We start from the raw sequence: 26,949 nt of genomic DNA, 5'->3' as shown, positions 1-26,949 counted from the left end.
ATGCTCCCCATATTTAATTTCAGAAGAGGAAAGGGTTTCTCTGTGACCAAGAGCAAGCACACAATACTGTAAAATGCATTCTTAATCCTAAAGAAATGTGAAGTCCCACTCTCTAAAACAGTGTGAGACTCCTCATTACCTTTCAAAAGACCAATCTCAAAGAAGTTTTACAAAATACTTGCATTTATTTGTCTTTGTACCCTTGACTGGTTCTCACCAGCACTGTGAGGACATCAGCAGTCCTCACTAGCCTGCCTGGCCTGGAATTAATTTTCAAACCTAAAAAATATTTTAGAATTAATATTTCTGGTAAAAAACTTATCTATTTTCAATGAGCACCTTGTAGATAAAGGCATCCTGTCTGACAAGAAAAGATGTATAATCCAGTTAGTTACACAGACAAGAGGCAATGGTATCAACCACTTGTTGGGAGTTCTTTGTCACTGTATAATGTTCCTTAAACTGCCCTGTCAAGAAAATAAGAAGGCAGGATAGATGTAAATGGTCAAAAATAATCTCTGCCATTTCACTTATGTGGATTTTGAGGGTCAGAACTATGCATTTTTCTCAGCCTTCTTACTATCTCTCAGCCCAAGGTAGGATCAGTGCCTCAAGGGAGGGGCTGAAGGGCAAGGGGCTGCTGAAGGGCTTTGTTTCAAAGGAAATGAATGCTGCTGCCACTTCTAATGAGAATCTCCACTGTATTAGAGAGTGTTTCTGATTTCATAATTCTTTGAATTTTAGCAAAGTCAGAGCTAAAAGGTGACAGGGTAGGATATATCCGCCTTGCTGGAGGTTTGCATATGTGTGCAGCACTACTCAGGTCATCCATCTCATGGCCTTCAGGAAGACAAAATGACAGGATGGTGTGGAGTATTTTGGAGAAGCACCCTGATTCACCTCTGCTGGTTAATGTGAAGTATTTCTGATGATCTCTGGACAGGCATTCTATCTTGTCTGCTGTAATTCTGCCAGTATCTTCAGTGCTAATTCCTTCCATCCATCAAGAGCTTTCCCTCTTTTGGAAGACACAAATAGATGTGCAGTGTAGAGGTTAACAGCCACTAAAATTAACATACTCTCAAAACCATAAATAACTTGTTCTGAAAATTTGAATAGCTAACTTAGGGGGGAAATCAAGTTCCACATATCTAACTTCAGCATTGTTAATCAGGACAATCTTTTCTTTTGAAAGAAAATTAATATTTTCCCAGAGATTAAAAGCAAATTCAGTCTTTTTGAAATTCGGGGGGGTTTATTCATTTCAGTTCTGAGTGAAATGAGACTGGTAGAACCAACTGGAATTGGCATAATGAGCACAAATTCTGAAATGCTTTTGCAGAGCAGTTTAGTTATCTTGCCATGTAGTTTCTCTGGTATTTCAATAGGCACTTTTCAATAGGCACAACAGAAGACTGTTGATAGTACTGAATAGTTCTAAATTATGATTTGAGGATGTTAAATTCTGACTACTTGTAGCATTGCACATGAAAAATTTGAGCATCAAATAAAAGCATCACTCTAGTGAAGTGGCAGAAGGTTTTTATACAGAATGATGAATTATGTCCAATATTTAAAACCAGTCTCTTTCATTACTCGTGTCTCTCTTCACTCTGAAGTTCTTTTTTTCCCCCTGTTTCTGTCACTGAGGTAAAGACAGGTGCTCTGCTTGTGTCTTGGAAAGTGATTGCATGATTCAGTGGCACTGCACATGAAGGAGCAGTAACTGACAGATGCACAGGAATTCCTGTGCCAGATCAGACTAACGGTGCGCACAGTTCAGCATATTTTTTCCCAAAATCAGACAGTTCTAGATGCCTGTGCATCTGGATCTGATGGGTTTGCACCTCAGCATTTGGGAGACCTGCAGCCAGTAGTGTGACAATCCCTCTGAAGTGTCTGTCATTCCAGGAAATGCAGAAGGGGCTTTTCCACAGAAACAGGCATTTTTCACACCTCTGGGGCACAGTCAGCCTGATGCACTCACTGGGTTTGCTGCTGGCTGCTCACACACACCTTGCCTTCAGTTTTTCACCTCAGGCTCTCAGTGCTATCGCTCCTCACTTTAATCAGCTCCCAGGGCATGCCAGAAGTTCTGAGATCACAAAGGCTTCCTCTTTTGTTTCTTCACATCACACATTTTGAGCTTGCTGATGCATCCCCACCTTTTTTTTGGTAGAATCATGAGCTGTACCTGCCAGCTACATTGTTCTGCTGGAGTTTGGAAATATGGTTAGATTTTTAAGTAAAGGAACTGTTAATGCCTCCTGCTTTTAAAGACATGTCTAACATGTAGAATAGGACAAGAAAATCAAACTGGAGAAAGCAAAAATGCAGCTGTGGCCACACAAGACATCATAAGCTCTTTTTGGTGGTGTGAGCTCAGAGATGGCACTTGGTGAGGAACTGTCTCTCTCTCATGCGTAGCCTGAGGTAAAGAATGAGGTGTTCTGCACCACGGAGTTCCAGTCCTGCCTTTAAATGGGTGGCAAACTGTGCTGTTGTCAATTCTGCAGGGAAAGCCAGTGTCTCAGTAGGTGTGGTTGAGGGGGTAAATTTCATTTCAAGGGCTCATCTCTGAACAGTTCTACAAGCTAAGCAATGTGAACCTAATATTGTAATTCCAAGGGGACTCTTATGCTGTGTGGTAAAATTGCTTATTAAATTACAATCACAAAAAAAATCAGGAGATAGGCACTGTTCAGCTGGCAGCATACAGGGGAAAAAAGGCTGAATTCTAATTATTTGAACAGTGGAGCTAGTGTTATTTCACTGTGTGAAAACAAAATTAGGTTATCGCTGATATCATTATTAATGTATGAGATGAAGCAGAAAAACAATTTGTTTCCTAACACCCATTCTGCCCCTCCTTCCCACCCCCTCCCCCAAAAACAAAAAAAAAAAAAAAAGAGAAAATAACCTAAAAGCAGAAAGGGCTTTCTAACACAGGCAGCTCTGAGAAATCTCATTGCTATAGCAGCAAAATGTAGATGATTTATCAATTATCTTAATTTGAAGGTGAGGCATTGTGCAAACAGTAAGTATTACATTTATTATTTCCCCAGTTAGATTAAAATATAAAAAAACGTATCCAATATCAGTAACACTCAGTAACACTGTTTATTACTCTAATCAGAAACAGGAAATATATTTTCAGCCATTCTAAACCTAAGGTGTTCTTTTATTATGCATGAGCAGCTATTACTACTGTTCAGTCATACATGTTCCTTAAGGTACTCATATTGCAATCTCCACCTTTTGAATGCCTTTCAAATAAATAAAACAACTTTTTTGCATAAAAATATATTCTGCAACCATAATTAAGTATTGAAATTCACATTTTCATGAATATAACTATTTCATACATGAGATGAATCCATTGTAAAAAATTTAGAGGTTTTTAAAGCCAGCACAAAAGTGTTTCATTTTACATTACAGCTCTGAACACATCTTATGCCCTTGAAAGTGAACTGCCTTGAATTTTGTTAAGATTCTATTCTTCATTCTCATTTTCACACTCAATGAGCCGCTACTGTTTCAGTCCAAAAGGGATCAGTCAGTGAAGCTGTGTCATGAAAGTAGTTATAGAGTCTGATAAGATTCTTTAAAACTCATTTTTATTTAGCCAGGAGTCACAAATCTAGCTGCAAACACTGCTCAAGATGTGCCCTCTCTTTCGAGTATCATTTGAGAATACAAAATCAGATTTAAGAAAAGGATACAGTGTAAAGATAGTTTTCCTGTTATGTTATCCATACTATTTTAAAATTATTAAAAGTAAAATCTATAAATATCCAAATGCCTTTGATTCACATGTATAATTTTGTCTTTTACCTACAACTAGATATTTAATTATTAACATAAGAATTTCATTAAAATTAAAAAAAATAATAAACTATTAATAAAACTCACCAAAACAGGAATCTGTCTGAGGATGGAATTACATAAGTGTATGGTGCTAAAATGTTTATAAGAACTAAACCCAATCCAGTAGAAAGGACAAGGCCCATAACTCTGAGGTGTGAAGAGATATTTTTGGCACATCTTTTACAGTTAGACCCTAAAACTCTCTGTTTCTCAGATGCATCCTTTTGGTTTGTGTAAGGTGCACATTTGTGGCATTCAATAGCTGATTTTTCCACTACCTCAGGGAGCCTGGCCTTGCATATTCCATGAAAAGACCACTGAAACCAGACTGGGAGATCAAACACCAAGTGCTCTTTCCCAATTTCTTTAGAAAGTATAAATAAATATTTCCTGGAGAAGAGACAAGAAATCAGTGTGGCCTTTCCTTGGAGAATTTCCTGTTACAACTCTCTTTTGTCCCTCTGTTTCTTCAGTCACATTCCCAAAAAGCATTTTTAATGGCTTCTTAAGTGGAACAGCTGTACCAGGAGGGGACCAAGAGCATCACACACTGCAGTGCTGGTGAGGGCAGGTGGCAGCAGGTGAGGCACAAAGTCCTTTGCACCTCTGACGTGCCAGATGAGTGATCTGAGCACCAGGATAATGGATAAAGAAAAGGCACATAGTGGAGGTACTTGGGCAAAAATATAAAAAATACCTTATTAGTGCTTAAATCAGTGAGTGATTTACCAAATGCAAGGAAGCAAAGGCTTTGAAAAAGCAGCTGCAAAAAGATGTAAAAATGTCCAAAGGACATCTTGGCCACTTTCATACAATATAAATGTTAACCATGCATTTTCCATCAGCAAGGAGAGCGTGGCTGAGGGGCACATCCCCACAGACACAGAGCCTGGATTTGGAACAATTTATTGGTAGAACAAACAGCTTCTCAACCAGCCAAAGTCAGGCCTCAACAAGACTCAGATAATTTTTCATACATTCAAAGCAAATTAGCAGAGATTTACATACTTGTTTTTAACTGTGGCCTCTCTTCATTGCCCAATGGATGTTCTAGTTCATTTCCTCTTTTGTTGCAGTCAGAAATACAATTATAACACTGAGCAGAATCTATTACTGCTTGTTGAAAGCAACTTGTGCTGAGTGAGCTCAGCTCTACTGACTGCCTCCTTCTACCATCTAGTGGCACTTTCCATATACTGCTTTTCTCTCTCCAAAGAGTTCAGTGAGAATGATAATAAATGTACACTCTTGAAAAAAATACACTTTTGAAATGACCAATGTACCTGGAGAGGAAATACCTTTTTTTTTTTTTTTTTCTGAGATGGAAAAGTAGTTTTCACACAGAAACTATTTTTGAGAAAATTGAAAGGATTCAGTGATGTAAAGTACTTATGTCAAAGAAAAATTCTGCATCCTGTGGTCTTGTAAATGGTAAGTTAGGTTTGTTGATTGATTTCTTTGGGGTTTTTTTGGTGAGAGAGCTTGGATTTTAAGTTGTAGGCTGCAGAATTACACTGAATATCCTAAGGAAATGCCTATTTAGAAGCATACTTGCTTTGTTTTCTACCTGGATATTTAAAGGGCGTAACAAAAAGTAAAATATATCATCAAATGTAATGCTTTGAAGGCATAGAGAACACATATAGTTTCTTTCCTGATTATACAATTTTATTAAGAGCTTTCAGTGCTCAATTTTGCAGTAGATGTTTCTGTTTCATTTAGGGAAAAAGCTTAAATGTCAATGAACTAGGAATTTAAGGCTTGGGATGTTTTCAATCAAAATGCATGTCCTGATTATTTATATGACTGAACAAACATTAATCATTTCACATGCTTTCTGCTCTTTGAACTGGGTTGTTTTCACAAAGTGCAGGTATTGGCGAATTAGAGATGAAATCAGTTTTTTTTCAAATTCTATAAAAAAGGCATATTTCTGCCTTTCTACTTCCAGAAAATTGACACAGCAAACTGATGGAAGTCAGAACGTAGAATATCAGAATCCAGGGTTTTTTTTTTTTTCCCCTTTTCTTTTAAAACATGTGTTATTCTGTATCCTAATCAGTTGACAAGTTTTCATCCTGTTTCCAGGGTGGAAAGATCCCCATCAGGTGGACTGCTCCCGAAGCCATCGCTTACCGCAAGTTCTCCTCCGCCAGCGACGCCTGGAGCTATGGAATTGTCATGTGGGAGGTGATGTCCTACGGAGAGAGGCCCTACTGGGAGATGTCCAACCAGGATGTGAGTGCTGCCCAAAATTCATCTGCATCTTTTTCAAATGTGTTTTAAAAGTTATTGCCACTCCCTGCCCTGCTTTGCTGTCTCGCTCTCTTCTAGGCTAGAATCTCAATTTTAAAAAAGAACAAAATTTCTTCTAGCATAATTGAAAGCTTGTTCTAGAAGAAGAAATATGGGAAAGGGGAAATGGTAGGGTTTTTTTCTCTACCACAATTTAAGTTTTCACAAATTCTCTTGTTTGATGGATCCCTGTGACAGCTCAAACTGGTATACTCAGTCTTCACACCAGCCATCAAGCTCTGTGTCAAAATGTGGAATATCAGCCAAGCCACCTTAACCTCTCTCATATATGTGCCTGGAATATTCCTGCATTGGTTCTGAAGAATTGACAAGACTTTCCCAGATGGCTGTTTTTACATTGTTGCTAAGTTATTCAGCTGTTCAAGTCTGGTTGCTTGTTAAGGCTGATCGGTCATTTGGGGATAAGGATCTGAGAGAGATTTTAATTTTAAAAAACAATTTCACTGTTTCAGGAAGAAAAGGAAAGAAGCAACCAAACCTGTCAGAAACAAAAAAAAAATACTATCACAAACCTCTCCATTTAGAATATATTAAATCAGTTACAGCATGAAGATAGCATCGTTTAATTACTCCTACATTCAAAATAAAAGTGTCTGTTAATACAAAATGATGCTGCAGGCCCTACTGCTGCCAACTGCTGGGGGTTTTCCCTGCAGTTCAGCAATTCCCAACACAAAGGACTCCTTTTCTCCTACCCAGAGGATTTCAGTGCCAGAATGTGAGCAGTGAGCATCTGTGACCTTCTACATACATTTAGTCACTTCAAGTATCATTGGGAAATTTCAAGTTATTAGACATAATGTAAAGTTTATTTTACTGGATATTGGGACCATTCTTTTAGTACAGTAAATTGCCCTGAATTCACTTGGGCTTATTTTGCAGAAATAATAAGACTTTCAAAGGTTGGTGGTACTGTACAGATGGCAGGGAAAACAACAGAGAGGGATGTGCACTAAACAGATTCATAAAAGACACAGGATGCAAACAACAGTTAATAAAGTCTTGCATGGGTATAGTCAGAGGTTCTGCTACATCAGAATGTCTGTTGACATGACCATTAAGACACTTACTGAGTTTTGATCATAATAAAACCCTTCTCTAGATAGCAATTAAAATATTTCTTGAATTGGGTGGATTCTGGTAGATGACCAAAAGTTTTCCAAGTATAAACTCTGCAGAACTGGGTCTGGTTTGGGGTTTTTTTCTCATTCCATTACCAATTTCTTTTCTTATTATACAGCTTTGGAAAATGAATTCACTTTTTTTTTAGACCATGGCTAAGTAAGTGATGATCACAGCTGATGAGAGAAGTTTTAAACTGGTACGTGCCACCTAAATAAACCCAGTCTGGTGTTCAGAGACTACAGCTGCTCACAGGTATCCAGAATGACTCAACACCTCTGCAAATCCAGCATCCTCTATTTATATTCCCATGCAAGGATTTGGAAGCTGAACTTACGGAAACCGAGTTGCAAAATGCTTCTCATAAAATTAATACTGTACATATAATAAATTTAAGCCTCTGCATAATGCAGAGGCTTAAAAATATTGCTAAGTTTGAGAATTGCTCTTGTTTAAGTAAATAACCATTTTATTATTGTGGTAAGTCACTTCCAAACTGTGTTGGTGCTGATTAATGCACTTCTTAGATGTGTGGCAGGCACCAGAGGTGCCCATTAATTAGGGCTGCTGCACAGTCTGTCGTGTCTTATTGCTTAATTAATAAACATTAGCCAAGATATTGAACTTTCCAAGGAAACTAGTGTACTGATGAACAGATTGTGCTAAGAGTCTGGCTTGCTAATGCTCATGTGAGGGAAGGAAGATTTATATTCCATGCATTTGGTTTGTAGAACAGCTGTGAGTGAAGTCTACTGGGACACCTGTTAGAGGCCACCGTATAAATTAATGCATGTTGCAGAGCTGCAGTATTCAAAAAGAAGGCAAAAAATGAAAAGAATATTTAATGGGTTCTAATTGGTATGCAAGGAAACTACTGTAGCAAACAGAATAAAACTCCTTACACTCCTGAAAGTTTCTTGTAATACTGAAAAAAACCAACTTATCCTAATATAGCTCTTTCAACTCACAGATATCAAAACACTTGGCAGGCGCCTGGGATTGGCTCTGCACCATGAGGCAGCAGCAGCTGCCTCTCCCTCCTGGTAGATTTTTCAGATGTCAGGAGGACACAGGGACAATGTCCCTCTGGACTCTCTTCTGTCTCAGTCTCATTAAAAAAGCTGTCAGTTAACTTTTGAAAGCAAGAATCCCTGTTACTATTAATAATGAAACTATCAGGAAGATTACAGCTTCATTTTCAGATGGCATTTTTGCCAGTTGCCAATTAATTTGAAATTGCACATGTATAAATTTTGTGTAGAAGCAGAAGAATAGAATATTGCTCAGACAGTAGAAACTGCTCAATCATAACCAATATGTAATATTAACTCTGTTAATATTCAAACTTCACAGCTATGTCTAACATCAAACAAGCTGTTGCTGTGCCCTTTCTGTAGATGCAGATTTCATGATTGATATGGTGCTCTGTCAGTCTTAAACTGACAAGGGGAAAAGGCATTTGAGAGGAGTTAACTGTAAAATCTTTACATGTTTTTTAATATACAATTTTCTTTTACTAAGAAAAACTTAATGCTTCTTCCCGTTTAGGTACATGGATATCTGATTTCTCTGAACAGAGAGAGATGGGTGCTATGCACATGGTAGAGCAAAATAAATATATAAATAAATAAGGAACTAAAATGCTCTAATTCTTCCTTTGAGACTTGATTCCCATTGCAGTATTAGACACTTATCACATCTTTACTCTTGCTTCTTAGAATCTAAAAATAATACTTGCCTCACAAGGGATACTAATGAGGCAATATTTCCAGTTTATTTTTTAAATGTGCTGGTATTAATGAGAAATTGTAATTATCCCAGTACCAGCTGGCATTTCTCTTCATACTGAAATGTTCCTTTTGAACAAGAGAGGAAACAAAATGCACTGTGACTTCATTTTCAGAGATACGTTAAAAAAAAGTGTGGCAGAGAAAATATATCTGGAAATTTATGGTTGCTTTTGGGTTTTTCCTGAATAAATTACTTCAGCAAAAGCTCATCAGCCCTCTATTGTTGTGTTGAGCAAATGCTATATATCTCTGAAAAGTAGAGCAGCTTTCCTGTTGCCTTAAAAACAAAATACATTTCATATATTCTACATTTGCAACAGGCATAGTTAAATGTAAAAAAAATCAGTATCTGCATTTCTGGGCTGCTAAGGATGGCCAGTACCAACTAAGCTCTGCCCCTCTCTGTCAGACTTCTGACAAACTGCTTGAGAGACATTAATAATAAATGGAAAAACAAATGTGAATAAAATTCCATGCATGTGGTTGGGTTTTGCCCATCCTGAGACCGTGGGGGCATTTTTATCACTGAGAGGCAAGGTTCTGAAGGAAATATTTCCCTGGCAATAGGATGGTGGTATTTTTCCCTGTAACAGCAGCATGTGCATTACAGGACCAGGTGTCCTGTGTTTATAAAACAGACCAGCAGCTGTGAGCAGCTACAAAAGGCTGGTTCCATTTCCTGCCATGCCATCAAGGGGAGTTCAGGTCCTAAGGTGGCTTCCTTACTCTTATTTTATTTACATAATGCTTGCAGCATAAGCATTAGGCATTGCTGAGCAGAGCCTGCATTAATTCAGAATTCAAATAGAGAACGGGGATATATTCCAGGATAATAAGATTGAATATATTGAAGCCAGAGCTGGTGCTGTAAAACATTGATTTGCTGTAAACAGTTTAATGTAACCCCTTCCAGCTGCATTAATATGTCTGCAGCATGTACATATATCTGTGTGAAAATGATTGATGTCTCCATGCAGCTCAGTGGGTATCAGTGCAGCAGGTATGTTCCTCCTAAGTGCACTGTATGGTTATAAATATTGTGTGCAATCATTTCTACATTAGAAAACATTTAGCATTGGCTGGATTTTTATGTGGGAGGGTTATGCATGTGTGGTAAGGCTGGTCTTTTTCCTAGCTTCATTTTTGATCAGCCACTGACTAGGTTTGCATTCCTTTTCACACAAAAAATAATCTTGACTGTGTAATTTGTAACATCATCCCCACTGCTACCACCACTCATTGCAGAACCTCCTGACCTTCCCTTGTGTTTTTTAAAATCAAACCTTTTATAGGATGAATCCATGTAAGCTGTTATGAATCCATGAAGCTTTCTATGGAACTTAGCTAGTTTTGCTAACTCCTATTACTCTTTTCAATCAATGTTTTTTGCTACCTGTGTTACTTGGATCAACATGTGATTTACATATGATTTTCATACATGTGATTTACCTGTGGCAGCAGATCTGCTTCTTTGAATCTTTACCAAACACACTTTCTGTATCTGCTGAATCTGAAGGTCTCACTCACTTTAGGGTAATACCATGATTTTATTAACTTTTGTTTAGTCACAAACATCTCACACATCCAGGTTTCTGAGGGAGACTGCAAAATAACATTGCTGTAACTTGGTGCGGGGGCATTGTCAGAATTAATCATACTCTAAGGATCAGCAGAAACATGTGAATACCAAGTAAATTGTCAGGTGCCACAATGTGTATTTGTGGTGCTTGATTGTATTGGGGTATTACACACAAACACTGACAAAATGCAAATATTAGAGCTTGGTGGGATGCAGTGGCCATACCAGGTAAATTTGTGGCCCCCTGAAGTGAAAAATAACGGTGGTATTGGTGAATTCTTTATTCCCCTCCTGCTTTCTTAGCTGTTTGAAGGGGATGACCAGTGAACCTAAAAAAGTTCCTACTGTGTTTTATATGCCTATAAAATATTTCCTGTCTCCTCTGGTCACACCCCTGCCAGTCCTGATTCCCTGAGTGAAGCCCCAGCAATGCATAAAGTGAGGGTAGCTGTGCCACGGATAATTTATCATTCCTGGTTTCTAATTATCAGTGTCACACTGTCCTTTCAGTATTTAATGCCTGGTAACCATACAGATTGTATTTCTGTAGGTTATACTGTCCATTGAAGAGGGCTACAGGCTTCCAGCTCCCATGGGCTGCCCAGCTTCTCTTCACCAGCTGATGCTTCACTGCTGGCAGAAGGAGAGGAACCACCGTCCCAAATTCAGTGACATTGTCAGCTTCCTGGACAAGCTGATCCGCAACCCCAGCACCCTTCACACCCTAGTGGAGGATGTCCTTGTGTAAGATCCTTTTGTTACATTCTGCTTTTTCATAACGCATGGTGGCTCTCATTATGTGGTTTAAGGCATTAAGTAGGGATGGAAGAACCACAATGTTCTGAGTTCATAAAGTCATGCAGGTTCAAATAATTTTAAGCTCCTTTTAAGGTTTGCTTCATTGTTAATAGACTGTTGTACAAGGAGGGTTTTTTCTCAAGCCATGCAGATTATATTAGGCTTTTTTATTATTATTTTTTGTCTGAGTTCTGTTTGTGCACTATCTATCCCTAATCTTTGTGAATCTCTTTGTTCTTTTTGTGTGTATGTGTGTTTTGCCTATGTGCTTGTTTTCTCTTGGTAATTTTTTTTTTTTTCTCCATTCAGCAGCCTGTCTCTCCATCTGACAGTGCTCAAGCAATTTGTGAACTGCCTTGAAGTAATATCCTGCAGAAAGTAGCTGTGTCTTAGCTTGCTAAATCTTTATTTGTCTGCAGCAGAATGGCAGCAGTGACCAAATAAGAGACTATGCTGTTACCATCCCACAACAAATTCTTGATAGTGGGACCCAGGGTTTGTTGGTTTTTGTCATTAATAATGTTTCAGAAATGAATGCAGCCTCAGAATAAGCAAGGCTGAGGTAGAAGAATTTGTCAGTATTTGTAGGCTTATTGATCCAAGCTGTCCCTGCATATATCAGCTGAAATCAGCAAAGGTCCAGGTGGCCTCACTCTCTTCAGTCACTAAGAGTCACCTTAAGATAAGATAAAGGCGCTTTCATGGAGACCCTGTGGGCTTTGAAAGGATTCTCAAGCCCTGAGTGAGGCTTTCTGAGAACCTTTAAATGTTTTTGACAAGGGCTGAGCAACAAGGCAAAATTGGGGCTGGTACCTTGCTGTGGGAAAGGCTGAATGGAGAAGTTGGTAGGAAAACCTGGAGTGAGGGCTGCAGCCATTTCATCAACACAGACTAGGGAGACTTGTGGGATTAAATATCCATGCCCTAGAGTTAGCGTCCTCTCTGGGTGTATGAATATAAATATATATGACTTGCTGTTTGTGCCTGGATCACTTTAGCGTCAGAGTAATGTACTTTTATGTCTTTTTATTTAAATCATAACTTAGGGTCTAAAATACTTATGCTTTATTGAACTATGACTGACTTCACCTGCTTGTGAAAGTTTTTTCCCATTCATTTGAGAATGCTTGGTGCAGTTGTTGGGTAACCTTCTATAGAATCATAGAGTAATTCAGATGGGAAGGGACCGTGGTAGGTCTTTAATTACAGTTTGTACTTAACTGTGTTCTCCTGTCCTTCAGCTTCTCCCTCTCTCATTTTGATAATATGAATGAAAATCACTGTACTTACTGTACTTGAGGATGTGTGGGTGAAACTTGGTTCATTAAGATATGAGGCTGTGTTGCTTCCTACATGAAGTCATGTTCTATCAGTAAATGTTGGCTGGCTTTTGCTGTCTAAATTTTCATTTACAATAAATTGTGTCTTTCTCCTAAAGACTATCATAAAGCTTTTACAAACAGCAGTGTGCATTTTCTGCATTTTATTCATACAATTTCTCTACATAAAATGCATAAAGCAAGTGGAAGTTGTGAACCCTCCAAATGTGGCACACAACAGAAGACTGGAAATCAGTGCCCCAAAATTACAATCTTCTTTTTTTCCCATCTTTCTGTTTCAGTTGTGATAATATTAGGGGAAAGAGCTCAAAAAGAATTGTGACTAAATTAGCTCGTTCCATTTCATTTGCTCCTCTATGTAATTATATGTAAAAGCAAAAATATGACATTTTATTCTTTTGGCTTCTTTTAGGGTGAGTTTTAGCTTTTGAGTACTGTAATCAAAGTGTTCCTGTAGCATAATGGTATCACAATGAGGAGCCATCTGGGGTGGGGCGGTTGTAGGTAAATGTGAAAATCATCTCATGGTGGTTTAATTTTTTTAATTGCATCTTATGCTAAATTTTCATTGTCCTCTACATTGAATACTGTATCAAAAAATTATTATAATCCTGAACATGTCGATCTGCAAGGAAACATTCTGGGAACAAAAAGAAGTACAGTGGGAGAGGCCTATTCCTCGGTGTGTTACTGAGTTGCAGTTCTTTAATAAAATGTATTGTTTAAGTAGTAGCTTGGCAGACTGAAATGATTTATAAGTTTTAGACAAGAGGTTAAAGAGATCCTCAGTTAAGGTCTGACCTTTACAGCTCAGACTCCTCTCTCATTCCTTCTGCCTTTTAGTAAAAGCTATGTCAACCAGGGTAAATTTGGTGTCATATTTTGTATTGCTTGGTAACCTTTCCTTTTTTGGTTTTGTTTTGTTTTGTTTACAGAATGCCAGATTCACCTGGTGAAGTTCCAGAATATCCTTTGTTTGTTTCAGTCAGTGACTGGCTGGATTCCATAAAAATGGGTCAGTATAAAAATAACTTCATGGCAGCAGGTTTCACAACTTTGGATATGGTTTCAAGAATGAATATTGAGTAAGTATATAATCTATTATCCCTACAGTGACTAATTAATCTGAATTTGCATGCTGCAGGAACACAAATATGTGGAATATGGAACAGTGCTTTCATTTCCTTTCCTTCCTCAGCTCACAAAAGACAAATACAGTTATTTAGCAAAACAACACAAGAAATGTACGATGGAGTGACCCAGAATTGTTAGATCCACTCTGTGACCACACCTATACAACCAAAAGCCAGGGATGAGTCTGTTTCTTGGGGAATCAGTTTTGATCTAGACCACTGATTTTTACCACTTGAAATCAGTGGTAAAAATATTTTCTTACTTTGCTATGAATATCATCATGACATTATCACTCCTAACAACGAAGTTGTTCCAACCATCTCTGACACCGCCCTGTGTTTTTTTAATGCAAACCCTGCACTCAATACAGAAATGTTTGGGCAAACTATGGACTCATATGGTAGCATGATGATGGGATCTCTTTTGCTCTCTATTCCTTTCCCATGAATTCCCAATCTTTTATTTGATGCTGGGACTGCCTGTATTAATGGTAGCTGTCAGTTAAGATTGAAGAATTTTACATGTAAAGTTAGGACCGATTTTCTCCCATGTGTATCATTTCATATTCACCTACATTGAATTCCATCTACCACCACATTATGGCATAGTCACTTAGTCTTGTGAGATCCTTCCAAAACTCTGCCCAGCTGCCCCCTTTCCTTCCTGCCCTGAACAATTCAGCCTCACCAGCTGACTTGTTCACCTCTTGCTCACCTGTTTTCCCAGACCATTTACTGATTTGTTGAACAATAATGTTCAATGTTATCCCAGCAGAGGTCCCTGCAGATTTATATCAATAACTGCATTGTAAAACCTGACCATTTACTGCTAATCTACAGTTATTTAGTCATGCAAAGACCACACTATGCTACATATTATGTTATACCCTATATTACACAGAAGTTGCTCCTCATTTTCATTATAAAGCTTTTATGAGGAATATTCCCTAAAGCTTTTGGGAATCTAAGTGAGGTGTATCAAATGGATCATCTGCATCCACTGGAAACAAGTAATTTTATAAAACAGAACTTTTATTTGCAAAAGCCACGGTGACTCAAGTAGCTCATTTATACAAGCATCCAGTAATTTTGTACTTTCCTGTAGTTTCCCTTACGCCCTGTAATGATCCCAGACTCACGGGTCTGTGGTTCCCCAGATCTTCCCTGGAAACATTTTGTCTGGCACCATGCTCCATACTTCAGGCACCAAGAAATTTTTTAACATGTGGAGCACAGCTGGTAACTCCCTCTCTCGCAACCCTGATAGTAAGTCCATTTTTTCATCTTCACTTTCTTTTGGAACTTTTGCCTAAATATAATCTTGTCTGGACATGGGCTGCAGCTTGTTTTTACAGTTTTTCCTATAACCTCTCCTGCAGTCACTTCAGATACTCTGGCACGTCCCCCAGAAAGGATCTGGCATGAGAGTCATTTCAATTTCTTCCACAGTGAATGTCAACTCAAATGGTTAAGTTTTCCAGCAATGGCCACTCCTCCAGTGCTCTTTTATGCCTAAATCATCATTAGACTCTACACATTTTATGGCAGGTTTCTTGTACCCAGTGAGTTTGCAAAAAGATTTATTTTAACTTTTATTTTTTCTATTTTATTGTTGGGCTTTTTTTTTTTTTTTTTACTTCTCAAGTTCCTTTTTAGTCTGCCTTACTGTGCTTTTACAGCTAATCTAAGGTTATCATCCTTTCTACTTTCTTTAGATACCATTTCAACTTTTTGAGAGATTCCCTCTCTCTTCAAATAATTTGTGTTACACAAGACCTGCTGGCTTCTTTTTGTGCTTTTTCAGACCTTCCTTGATAAATGCTAAGCATTGGTCTTGCATTTCTAAAAGCACTCTCCACTGTAAAGTTTTATTCTTTACACTGACTCCTTTTAGCTTCTCAGATACTCAATATTTTTGCTGACCTCAAGTGTTGTCTATCATGCCCCATGAGAATGTTAAGCCTAAGCACATAATAATTGCAAGCTCTGCAGTGGTTCCTCAGCTAGAGGATACCAATCTGCAGATCAGATGCAGATATCTGGAACTGCACATCTGAAAGTCATGAAGGCCATGCCTTTTCCCATGAGTTCCTTTACTGGTTGTATCATACAGTTTTTGAGGATAAACAGGCAATATCTGTCTATGTCCCAGTGTGGGATTTGCATAATTGACAAATCTGGCATATCTGAAGTTTCCTGTTTTCAGCACCTCTGTGATCTTTCTCAGCTCTTGCAGCTGGGGATGTTTATAGAAAAACTAAGTTGATGAATTGTGCTGAGCTCTGGTGGCTGTTGACTTCATTCCTGCCAAAGAGTTGAGCCCTGTGGGTGACAAGAGCTACCCACTCTGGGGTGCAGGGCTAGATGAGAGGGACTGGGAGGGGAATCAGGGTCAGTCTGGAAGATTCACTGCTAATTTGATCTTTAGACCATCCTTCACTACCTCCTACCATTCCCCAAATCATCAGAAGCACGACCTGTTATTTCTGCCTCAGAACTGTGATACTGAGTGTGTAAGCCCCAATCCTTTTCAAGTATGAGTGGGAAACAATTGCTACAATCACATTACTAAAAATGGGCTGTTGGAACTCACCTGATTAGTCCTTGAGATTTGGAAAGATTAATTGACCATTAGTATCACTAATAAGCCCCAGTATCACTAATTAAGAGCATTAAGCCCCAGTTCTCTAAATACATCTTTTTATTATATTTTTGGAATCCAAAATATATATTCTTTTTCTTAAATGACTGTTTTTTTCAAAAATTGAAATTGACAGATACAGAAAAATTTAACATTTGCAGCTTTCTTATATGCCGTGGCCAGGAAGGGAAACTGTCCTGGAGAAGAAGTCATCATATAATTATATTCTTTTGTGCACCAGAGGCTTTATTATATTTGCATCCAAGATGAAACTTTTTATCTTGCAGTGACATTAGAAGAATTGGAGTTGCACTCATTGGACACCAGAGACGAATAGTCAGCAGTTTACAGACTTTGCGGTTACACATGATGCACATACAGGAGAAAGGATTTCATGTATGAAAGTAATAGAAGCAACTGTGTTTTGTGCCTCAGCATTTCTAAAATGGAAAAATATTCTCATTCTTCCCTCCTGCTCTTCCCAACTTCAAGAACTGCAGTCTCCAGTTCAGACTATACAAGTACTTCTATGTTAATGCTTCCAAACTGGAATTTTTAATCACACTGCACACCTCCTCCACCAGTTCTCTGCCGATAAAATCCTGGCCTACTGCAAGACTCTTGCTACACATTGATGAATAACTCAGCATGGATGTGTAACTTTGTATAACAGTATTTGGGAAACTTTCATGGACTTACTTGAAAGTAGTAATCTATTTGGCCTGGTGTGGCTTCTTTATCGATGTATTTAGAATTTGCTGGTAGATCAAAAAGTATTTGAATTCTTTCATGTTCTGTGACCATGTAACTTCCAACACCAAATGTGCAATCAAAAAGAAGTTTAACATAAATATTTATTTTATCTCTTAATTAAATCCAAAAGTATGTGTCCTATCATTATATTACTTTCTAATAGTTTGAATGCTGGTAAGCTGGTGCCTCAAAACATTAGTATTGTTTGCAGAAATGACTGATGATTTTATGTAGCGAGTTTTCATTGTGTGAATAATTGGAAGCATAGTGAGAGTAATCTGTTTGAAATCTTAAGGAAGGTTCTTGATTTTCAATTACTTTAGCACTCGACACTTTTTATGCTTTAAATTTTAGATTAGGTTGGGAAATTTGTTTATCCTTGGGATTCCTCACCACCCTACAACCCTTTTTTTTTTTTCAATGTAATACTCAGCATTTGCTTCTACTACTGGAAAACTGACCACATGTAAAACACGGGTGTCAGCTCTGTTGCAGACACACAGATTTCAGAAGAGCTTTCTGTTTCAAACATGCAGGTCTCTGCTGTTGGATAGGGAATCATCTCCAGCAGCAGCAGCAGCAGCAGAGCTCAGAGGGCCAGCCATGGGTGGGGTGATGGAATCATTCCTGTGGGAGCAGGCTGGCCATATCCTCTTCCAGCCAAGGGCAGCAGTGCAGCCCCACTGCTGCTGGAAGTTACAGGCTGCAGGATGCAGTGACCTTGCACACAGGCAGAAAAGGAGATGCAGGACAGCAGTGTGGTAACATGTTGCCTTGAGCCTACTTCTAACTGCTTTTAGAAGTTAAAAAGCAAACTCTGCTGAAATGGAGCTCTGGTCATTCCAAACCAGCTCTTCATTTAGTACAGATCTCTAAAGGACATCTGAGGTATTACCTTTAGAACCCTTCAATAGCCATATTTACATGCAAGAAAACGTCAGCAAAGGCCTAACATAATATTTGTACCTCTCTAAGACTTCCAGCTTCCATGTTTTGTTCAGACAACTTACACAGACGTGCTGGGCTACTTTTCCAAACTTTTGCATGGGATATGCACTCCTGGGAGCAGGGGCAGGACCGCATGGCCGTGCTGTGGGAACCCCACGCAGATCTGCAATGCATGTCACATGTAACCCTGAGCAGAAGCTTCTCTTCATTCCTGTGTCCTTTGGAGGGTATCTTTGAGTTCTGTGGCATTCCAATGTACTCAAGCATTGCAGCTCTTCTGTTAAAACGTGCATTTGGGTAATCAGTATAATCTATGTGTATATCAAAAGGAACTAACTACTTTGTGTAATCATAATGGTATTTACTGCTTCATTTACAGCTTGTAAATCACAAGGTATTTCCTAAGTCTTGGAAAAGGCTGCCATTGTATATCAGTGACAAAGAATGAAAATCAGAAAGCAACTCAGAAAAGATTATGCTTCCAACCAGATCACAGAGTAAGACACGAGGCCTGATTCCCTGTTGTCAATTTATGTTGGAATAGTTGCATTAATTTAGGTGAGATAGCAGGAATGCACTAAGTAATTTTTTCTTTCTTTCATTAAAAAAAAAAAAAGGGCAGATGTAACTGAGGAAAGAGTTTTCTGAAGATCAGGAGCCACTGGTGTTCTACAATGCCAATTTGATGAGCTTGTTTAAAGAAGGGCAGCTTCAATCCTGTTGTAGCTCCAAAGGTAATTTTGTCAGCAGGAGTATTTCCACTGAAGTCATCAGTCCAGCACAAGGATGTAAGTTTTGCAGGACCACAGCCCTTCAGTGGGGAAAAAACCATTTGTTCTTTTCTGTGACTGTCACTCGAAAAATTCTGCCTGAATTCCACATCTGAATAATTTTTTGGTAGAGGTGCTCTTACAGAAAGAAAACCATACTTTCCTGAAACTTTTTGAAAAATACTGACACACCACAGAGTAATTAAAAAGTGGATTTTGCTTCATCATTTTATAATCCATTTTGCCTATCATTGCTTCCATGGCCAACAACAGGACATCTGTGGAATAAGCCTTTCTCACAACTAAATCCATTACTGAGGAGGTATGAGTCTGTTATTTGTTAATGGGGTTTCAAAATCATTCATAGCTGACCCAAACCATGTATGTGCACTTTTAGATTGTCTTTTGCCAGTTTGTTTTTGTTGCTGGTAGTGAGGATGCAGAATTGACATAGCTATATGCACACAACCTGGATATATTTAATGAAAATTAATTTCTAAATTTATCACACTACTGAAAATATTTTTTCAATAGAAAAAAAATGTAACAAAAGTAAAACATTTATTAATCAGATATATTTTTTATATAAACAAGAGTTTGGGTGACCAGAAAGGAAAGAACAAGGATTCTTTGAGTGAGCACATTTGTTAATAACATTGTAAATCCAGGATTTTGTGGCTTTATACAGCTTGTTTTTCTGTTGTTGTTTTTGTGGTGGTGCAGTATGACACTTTTCTAATAGTTATCTTGATGAAATTTACATTTTTCCAATTTTGGGAATGTTTTATTTGCTCTTGTGCTGATTCCTAGTCTATTCTTGCTTTAGTTTAGCAATTTTTTCATATTTTTTTAATTTAAAAACAAAAAAACAACCCTAACAGGTGTTATTTTTCAAATGTGAGCTTAATTCTGTACAGGCCACAAATGTATATGTGAAATTAGAGTAACTTTCTTTGTTACAGGAAATTCTTTCTTCATGAGAAAATTAGCTCTAATTATCCTGCATACTGCAGTGTGCAGCTGGAGTTTAAATTTGATAAATTAAAGCAAATCTAATAGGCTGTTTTTGAGAATCTGGCCCACATTACAGAGTGCTTCATGACTAAAAGTACCCATTGAAAGTTCACAAAATAAAGTGTGTGCTATATGCAAGCAACAAAAAAAAGGTGTTATAACGTGGATGTGTATAAAGAAATAATTCTTACCTGTTTCTCTGCATTCAGTGACAGCTCATCCATTCAGGTAACTGTGCTTGGTCAGATGAATTTCATGCCTTAATTGTATCCAGTTGTTTTGCTGAACCTGTAAAACAGAGAGGGTCTTGTTCATGATGTTCATGGTGTTAAAACTGAGCAAGACACAGCAGAATGTTTAATAGAATTTACTCATGAGGTGTTTGCACGTTGGAATTATTGAGAAACAACAGGAAGCCATGAGGCGAAAGGAAGAGAATTGAGCCATGTCATTTAAATTTTTCTCAAACAAAATTTACCCTTTTTGTTTCCCATGAACTTAAATCTAGTCTCTATCCAATAAATGTTTAGAAACATGCCATGCTTCAGGACATCAGACAGCATAAAGCAATCCTTTACTTGCAAATAGTGCACTCAACAATAAAATGAATTAGTGAGTAAATTAGTCAAATTCTGTGTCCAATATTCTATTAGATATTACTTGGATTATTCTGACACAGAGCTCATAGACTGCAGTACTTTGATTTTTACATCACTTTAGACTGACTATCCATTTGCCATTTTTAATATGAGCCTAACACAGGGCTTCATTAATTTCTTTTTCAATGCAGATTCCTACAGGATTCAAAGATGGGTCATAAGTAACAAACAGACCCCCTGTATCCAGAATCAGCTGAGATTTACCATGAGGAATAGCAGGGACCATAGAGGTGCCTAGTGAGACTGCATTACCCACAGCAATTTCCATGTCAGAATGACCCCATGGGACCACATCAGCCACCAAGGTAAAGCAGCTCAGAACATTCTTGACCTTGTACTGAAGAGCAGCTCCTCATTTCCAGCTGGCCCTGTTGTGAACTGCAGCAGTTATTGAACTGTTTTACCTCAGCTGATGGGATGGTTCTGTGGGACACATTCTGGCAGCTCAGAATTCTCTTACGAACACAGGGTACCTGTAACTCCCCTGTCATGGGCTCACTCTGTCTGGGAATATTCTCTCAGAGGGTGAAAAGCAGGAGTTGCCTCTAATCCAGTCCAACATTTTTTCAGTTAAAATCATAACAAAAAGTCTGTCTTCCATTGCATCTTCCAGGAAAAGCACTAAAAAAAGAGACACTTGTGGCATTTGCACATGGTTGAAGAACTCTGTATTCCATTAAGCAGTGTTCTTCCAGAATACTCTTGTTCACCAATTGTAATGAATCTTTCCTGAATAAACAGCAAAGATAATTTCTTTTTTATAATAGCACTATAATTATTTTTTGAGAGTGAGGGAAAGATGTGGTGGGCTGGGCTAACTCGTAGTACAATAATGATCATGAAATCTCCTGGGGAGAGAAATTAATAACTCCCTAAAACCTACAATAAGGTATAAAGGGAAGAAGTGTCCATACTATGCCAAGGAGCTCTAACAAAAACCCTAGAGTTGCATAATACACTGCCAAGTACTCACAGATGGCAAAATCTTCCACCATCACATCCTGTATTTAGTAGTGCACACTGCCCATCCATTAGTGTTGTATATAATTCCTCAGATCATGGACCAGGGTATGGTGAACATGTTATGCTTATAAAATATTTGTCTATATGTACAAAAAGAATTGTAAATAGAATGTACATCATAATACCAGATTTTTCAAACCTACAGAATTAATTACCTATTACCAACAACACTAATGGGGTTTATTTGCTTTTAAAAATTTTCGTGGCATGCACTGTGTGTGCATAGTTCTTCCCAAAATTCCTTGGCTTGTTAGCTGGAAATGGACAGCCTCTCTTTTCCTCCACTGGTAGAAAAAAACATTTTCAAACAGGCTCAGAGAAGGCTGCCTGCTCATCCTTCTGCTGCCACCTCACCCAAGCCCTTCCTGGGTCCTGCTGGTTCTCTTCCACTCAGCTAATTACTGTAGAAATTAGTGATCCCAAAGGGGAAGCAAGGTGCCCATGAGCCAGCAGAACTAGGAAGATGGAGTCCATGCTATAAAGAGTTTTCATTTCCTCTGCTGAAATCACAAAGATGTTTACAGAGTATATAAATTATTTTCTTTTACATGATCATTTATGGACACCTAGGTGGTTAAAATGAGGGAAATTTTCATGGGCATATGAATGGGGATATGCCAACATATAGCATAAAAAGATAAGCTGACTTTTAGAAGATAAAAACAAGAACAACAGCTGATGAAAAACCTAAGGTTAAAATGGATTAAAGTATATTTCCATATTTTATATGTGAAATAAGGTAACACCAGTTCAGTGCAATCTATTTGTGTATATATTTCTTTAAATATCCTGCACGAGTATATCTTACTTTCCTTTCCTGCAAGAGATTTCCCAAGTACCTATCTCTTCCAGAAAGGTTTAGCATATTATCTGATATTTTCATACCTGAATAATTAAACTGGAATAAAAAAATGCAAGTTCTGACTGTGAAGATATGGGGGGAACGATAGAATTATGAAGTTCTGTCTCAAAGTAATTTAAAGTTTTCACATCTGTTCTACTTTGTTCCTGTCCAAAATTTTTAGCTGTATGTATCTCAGAACTTTGACTAGCTCTGCACACATCTCAGTGCCACCTCAGAAATTCCTGAGTCTGTAAATGGTTCTGAGATTGTGCAGCTTAATTCATATAAAAAGGGTGATTTGACATGGGACTTTATACAAGACTGAGTTAGGCATAATCAAAAATCAAAATCCCTATAAAATATCTGTAAGACACCATGAGATAAGATATTTTGCCTTATAAGACTAACACCTCTTCATTTCTGACAATTCAGTGAAGAACTGGTCAGCAGCAGCATCTATGTTGAGTGGTAGGTAAGCCAAAACCCTGAGACTTGAAAACCCACAAATCAAAGAGAAATCCAGGTCTCTGCATTCTTAACTATGGGATGTCAAGGGACTCCAGAGAAAGTAATCTTGAATCTAGAATCTGGAAAATCAGGTTTGGGAGAAATCTGCTTTGGAACCCAAATATTCCTTTCTGGTTGTGGATGATGGAAACGTGCCCAATTAAACAGTCTAGGGACTATTTTCATAATATCATTACTACATAATGTTCTGAATGATAAGAAGGAAAAAAAATCTATTTTCTGACTTTCAGATTCTAGCCCAAAACAAAAAAAAACAGGTACAGTTGTCATAATTAATATTGGAAAGTCCAGCTGACAGAATTCAGAATGACTAATTGTTCTTATAGCTACATACGGACTTTCTTGAGAGGAACCTAAATAAATAATAAAACATAGAAATTTCCAGTTAATATTGGCTTAGAAACCAAGTTTTTAGTTTTCTCTCATTCAGACTGCTTTTTAACTGAAAAATTTTAATAGGAAAAATTAAAAGCATAATAGGATTATTATTTTTCTCCTGTAAAAAGCTGGGTGCTCTGAGCTATATAACTTACCATCACAGTCTCTTTGTGTAAAATAGGATTAGCTGAAAAAAACAAAGTGCAGCCAGTGTTCCAAATCTGTAGATTATTTGTCACTAATTGCCAATTTGGGAAGTTCCATTTTTGTTTTGGGCGAGTTCTGCTCTACCACATCCTGGATTTCCAAATCCTGCTGAATTATTTTAATCAACATCTCGATTAATTCCTGGGAGAGTGATGTGACTGTGAGGAATTAGAATTTTCTGTGTTAATAGGCAATAGTGTTGCTGTGATCTAAAATCATGAGAGTTTGTTACTGACTTACATGGCAGTGGGATAAGCCCAATGTCCATATTTTCTGTAGGTAGGCTCCACATCTGCAAACAGACTCTCCTTTCCTGCACCCCAATACTGTCATGGTTAATTTCTTGTTAGAGAACCAGCATTTATTGGGACACCAGCTGTCTTGTTGTTCAAATGGATTGCTAAAAGTTTTTGCTGGTTTGAATTGTTCTGTTGAAGCGTTTCAGGTTGAGATGTAGGTTGGTCCCTCAGGGCATGATCCAAAGTCAGCTGTATCCATAAGAAGAGGTCAAGTGAGTGGAACAGGTTTTGAATCAAAGGTTTCTACAGATTTTCCTGGAACAGATGGCCTCATTTAAAGGGGAGAAGAGAGCGCACTGAGCCTAAAAGACAAGGCTGCTACCTCAGGGATGTGATCAAGTAAGCTGGGTTACCTTCAACATAGAAAAGGTAAAATGCAAGGTACAAAAGTTGGGTGCTGCAGTGTTTGTTGTTTTCTCTGGCATGGATGGTCAACTCTGACTTTGGAATTAGTTACCTAACTGACCTACACATCTAATAGGGCATCTAGCAGAAATTGTTTGGCTTTGTGGGGTTTTTCTCCCCAGATAATTTCCCAAACTTCTGGATTTAAATTCAGGATGAAACCACCGGCCCCATCAAACAAACAGAATTTCCAAACAAATAGGACTTTCCTATCTTTCTTCTTTCCTAAACATAAATCAGGATGCAATATGATCTCCCCTTCATAATACAAGCTCTGGCTGATGATTTGCCTCCTTGAACAAGCTGCTTCCTACTCCTGGTGCACTGCAGTCTGTTTTCAGATTTGCCAGTTAATGAATGGCACAATAGCAAATAAAATAACAAATGCCCTCTTAGTGGTTCCATTTTCTGGATTCTTTTACTAATTCCCTATCTGAAGAAAACCATCCCACTCCAAGATTCCTAATAAGGAAACCTGTAAGCATTTTACAGCTTAATGGCCATGATTGCCTATCTGCCCCTCCCCAAGAAACAGTGAGCTTTGAATTGGCAGTGTAGTTTTTTACTACCATTTCTTCTGCAGTAATTTCTTCTCCCAACTCTTCTAAGTAAGGCTGAGATGTCTATTTCATACTAAAAGTGGGAAAAGTTGTTTCTTTGTTAACTCTGGTGATGGGATTCAGTGTTTGTTGCTCTTACACAGAGCCTTCCATCTGCTTCTGTTGAGGCCAATATCAACATTCTCTGGTGGTATCAGTTACATCACACACAGCACTGCCATGACTGAAAACCCAGAGGCATAAAAAGGGCTCATTCTTCTCTGGGGTGGTATAAATCCTCCTGACTTCGGGAACTTCTCTGCACTTCTCAGGATTGCGCCTGCAGTTTAGCAAGAAAACAAAAACTCTTTAAAAGATCATGTGAAACCCTGTTTACTGAAAGGCAATAGTTTATTTTCTAGCAAAGCAACATTCATTGATTTAGCTGCAATTAACAGTTTTAATTTTGTCATCACTTTTTTAAAGAAAAACAAACCACTTTGACTTTCAGAAAAAAAATACAAAAATAATATTTTGCTACCTTCCAAACATTAGCTTTGATTTACTTTTGGAAGATAACGTGGTTGGTATGTTTTCTCAGGATAGCCTCTATCTATTTCTGTGTGTTGGTTTTAAATGTATCTGAATTAAAAGGGGTTTTAATCTCTGTCTCTTCTGTGAAATTAGATTGTACAAAACTAAATATGACTGCTCTTCATAGTTTGCTGTTCTAGCATAGCCATAAAATGTATCAATGTATGTGTATATATGAATAAATATTTGATGACAGACACTTTAGATTATATATTTAAGCAGCCATGTCAAAACTTCAGAGGTAGATGGCTTCAAAAGCAATGGTATATCATAATACTTGCAAATTATTTTACAAAATCAAACCATGGCCTCAGCACAGATCTCATATCCCTACCAGTAATCTGAAACCCACGTTTTCTTTAAAGACCCCTGCTAAGGTTTGTTTTGCCATTACTTCTTTAACCAAGATATATTTGAATAATGACAACTACCCATGGCTCAGTCCTCAGCACTCATCTCCCAGCAGAGCTGCCCTGGTGCTGCAGTTCCAGAGGCTCTGGGCTCCATCTCCATGGTCTGAGCTCCTGTGCCTCTGGAGCTGCTCCTTCTGGGAGATGAACATTGCACAGCCAGTGTCAGTGCTTCCCCCTGGGACTGCCTCACTCCCCAGAATTCCTTTTCTTCACCTAATACATCTCCCATACATGTCCCACTGCACTTTCTTTTTGCCTGTTTATAACGGTACTGTAGGAATATCCGTGGAATAAAAAGCTTACCCTACTGATTTGCAGTCCCAAGGGGAATTTACATTAGACGTGAAGTTGTTATTATTTACTGAAAAGTGGTGTTCTCTTCTTTTCTTTATTATTATGATTCTATTCCTATGATACTATGATGTTTCATGTAAATTTTCATGTGCTGGCATGCCTACAAGTTAATAGTGTAATAGAATGCTCAGCTCTCAACATTAGAGTATTTTTAAGGTGAATTGCATCACATATGCCATCTCTTTGCAGAAAGAATATGGGGTTTGGCAAAACTACCTGCTGAGCAACATAATGAGATTTTTGTACAAAGTACAAGTTATTGATTATTATTGTATTTTATTTTTCTATGATTTCCTAAGAGGCATTATCAGGTCTTACAGATGGGGTAAGCCTGTTTATTAAGATATTTATTAGCAAATAAAAGTTACAGTACTGGTGGTTATTTTTGAGTTAATGGTGTTTGTTTGGCCTTAAGTTACTAATATAATGATCCACAGTGAAGCCATACATGATCATGCAAAAAAATCCCAGCTGCTTAACACAGGGTGGTGTACTAATAAAGATGGACTGGCAATACTCTCCAACACCTGCGATGCTTTGAGGTGGTGTTGTTTTCTTCAGCTAAAAAATGCTCTTCTGTGCTTACCACTGAGCATTTATGCTCAAAAAGCACACACAGTTCACAGCATCAGGGA

The 26,949-nt window shown here is 38.0% G+C and overlaps 1 protein-coding gene across 6 annotated transcripts in view; it reads left to right on the top strand.

Moving 5' to 3' along the window:
- The window catches only part of EPHA6 (EPH receptor A6), a 374,179-nt gene extending 347,483 nt beyond the window's left edge, over positions 1-26,696 (top strand). For all 6 annotated transcript variants that reach the window (XM_071433800.1, XM_071433802.1, XM_071433798.1 and 3 more), the window contains 4 exons: positions 5,956-6,105; positions 11,225-11,418; positions 13,748-13,897; positions 16,874-26,696. In XM_071433800.1, the coding sequence (XP_071289901.1) occupies positions 5,956-6,105; positions 11,225-11,418; positions 13,748-13,897; positions 16,874-16,988 (609 nt within the window). In that variant the 3' untranslated portion in view covers positions 16,989-26,696. The remainder of the gene's footprint in view (positions 1-5,955; positions 6,106-11,224; positions 11,419-13,747; positions 13,898-16,873) is intronic.
- Positions 26,697-26,949: the final 253 nt, after the last annotated feature.

This window comes from Agelaius tricolor, unplaced genomic scaffold, assembly GCF_023055355.1.
Source record: "Agelaius tricolor isolate 1412-34295 unplaced genomic scaffold, bAgeTri1.0.p SCAF_9, whole genome shotgun sequence".
NCBI lineage: Eukaryota > Metazoa > Chordata > Aves > Passeriformes > Icteridae > Agelaius > Agelaius tricolor.
This window is presented reverse-complemented; position numbering and strand designations above follow the sequence as displayed.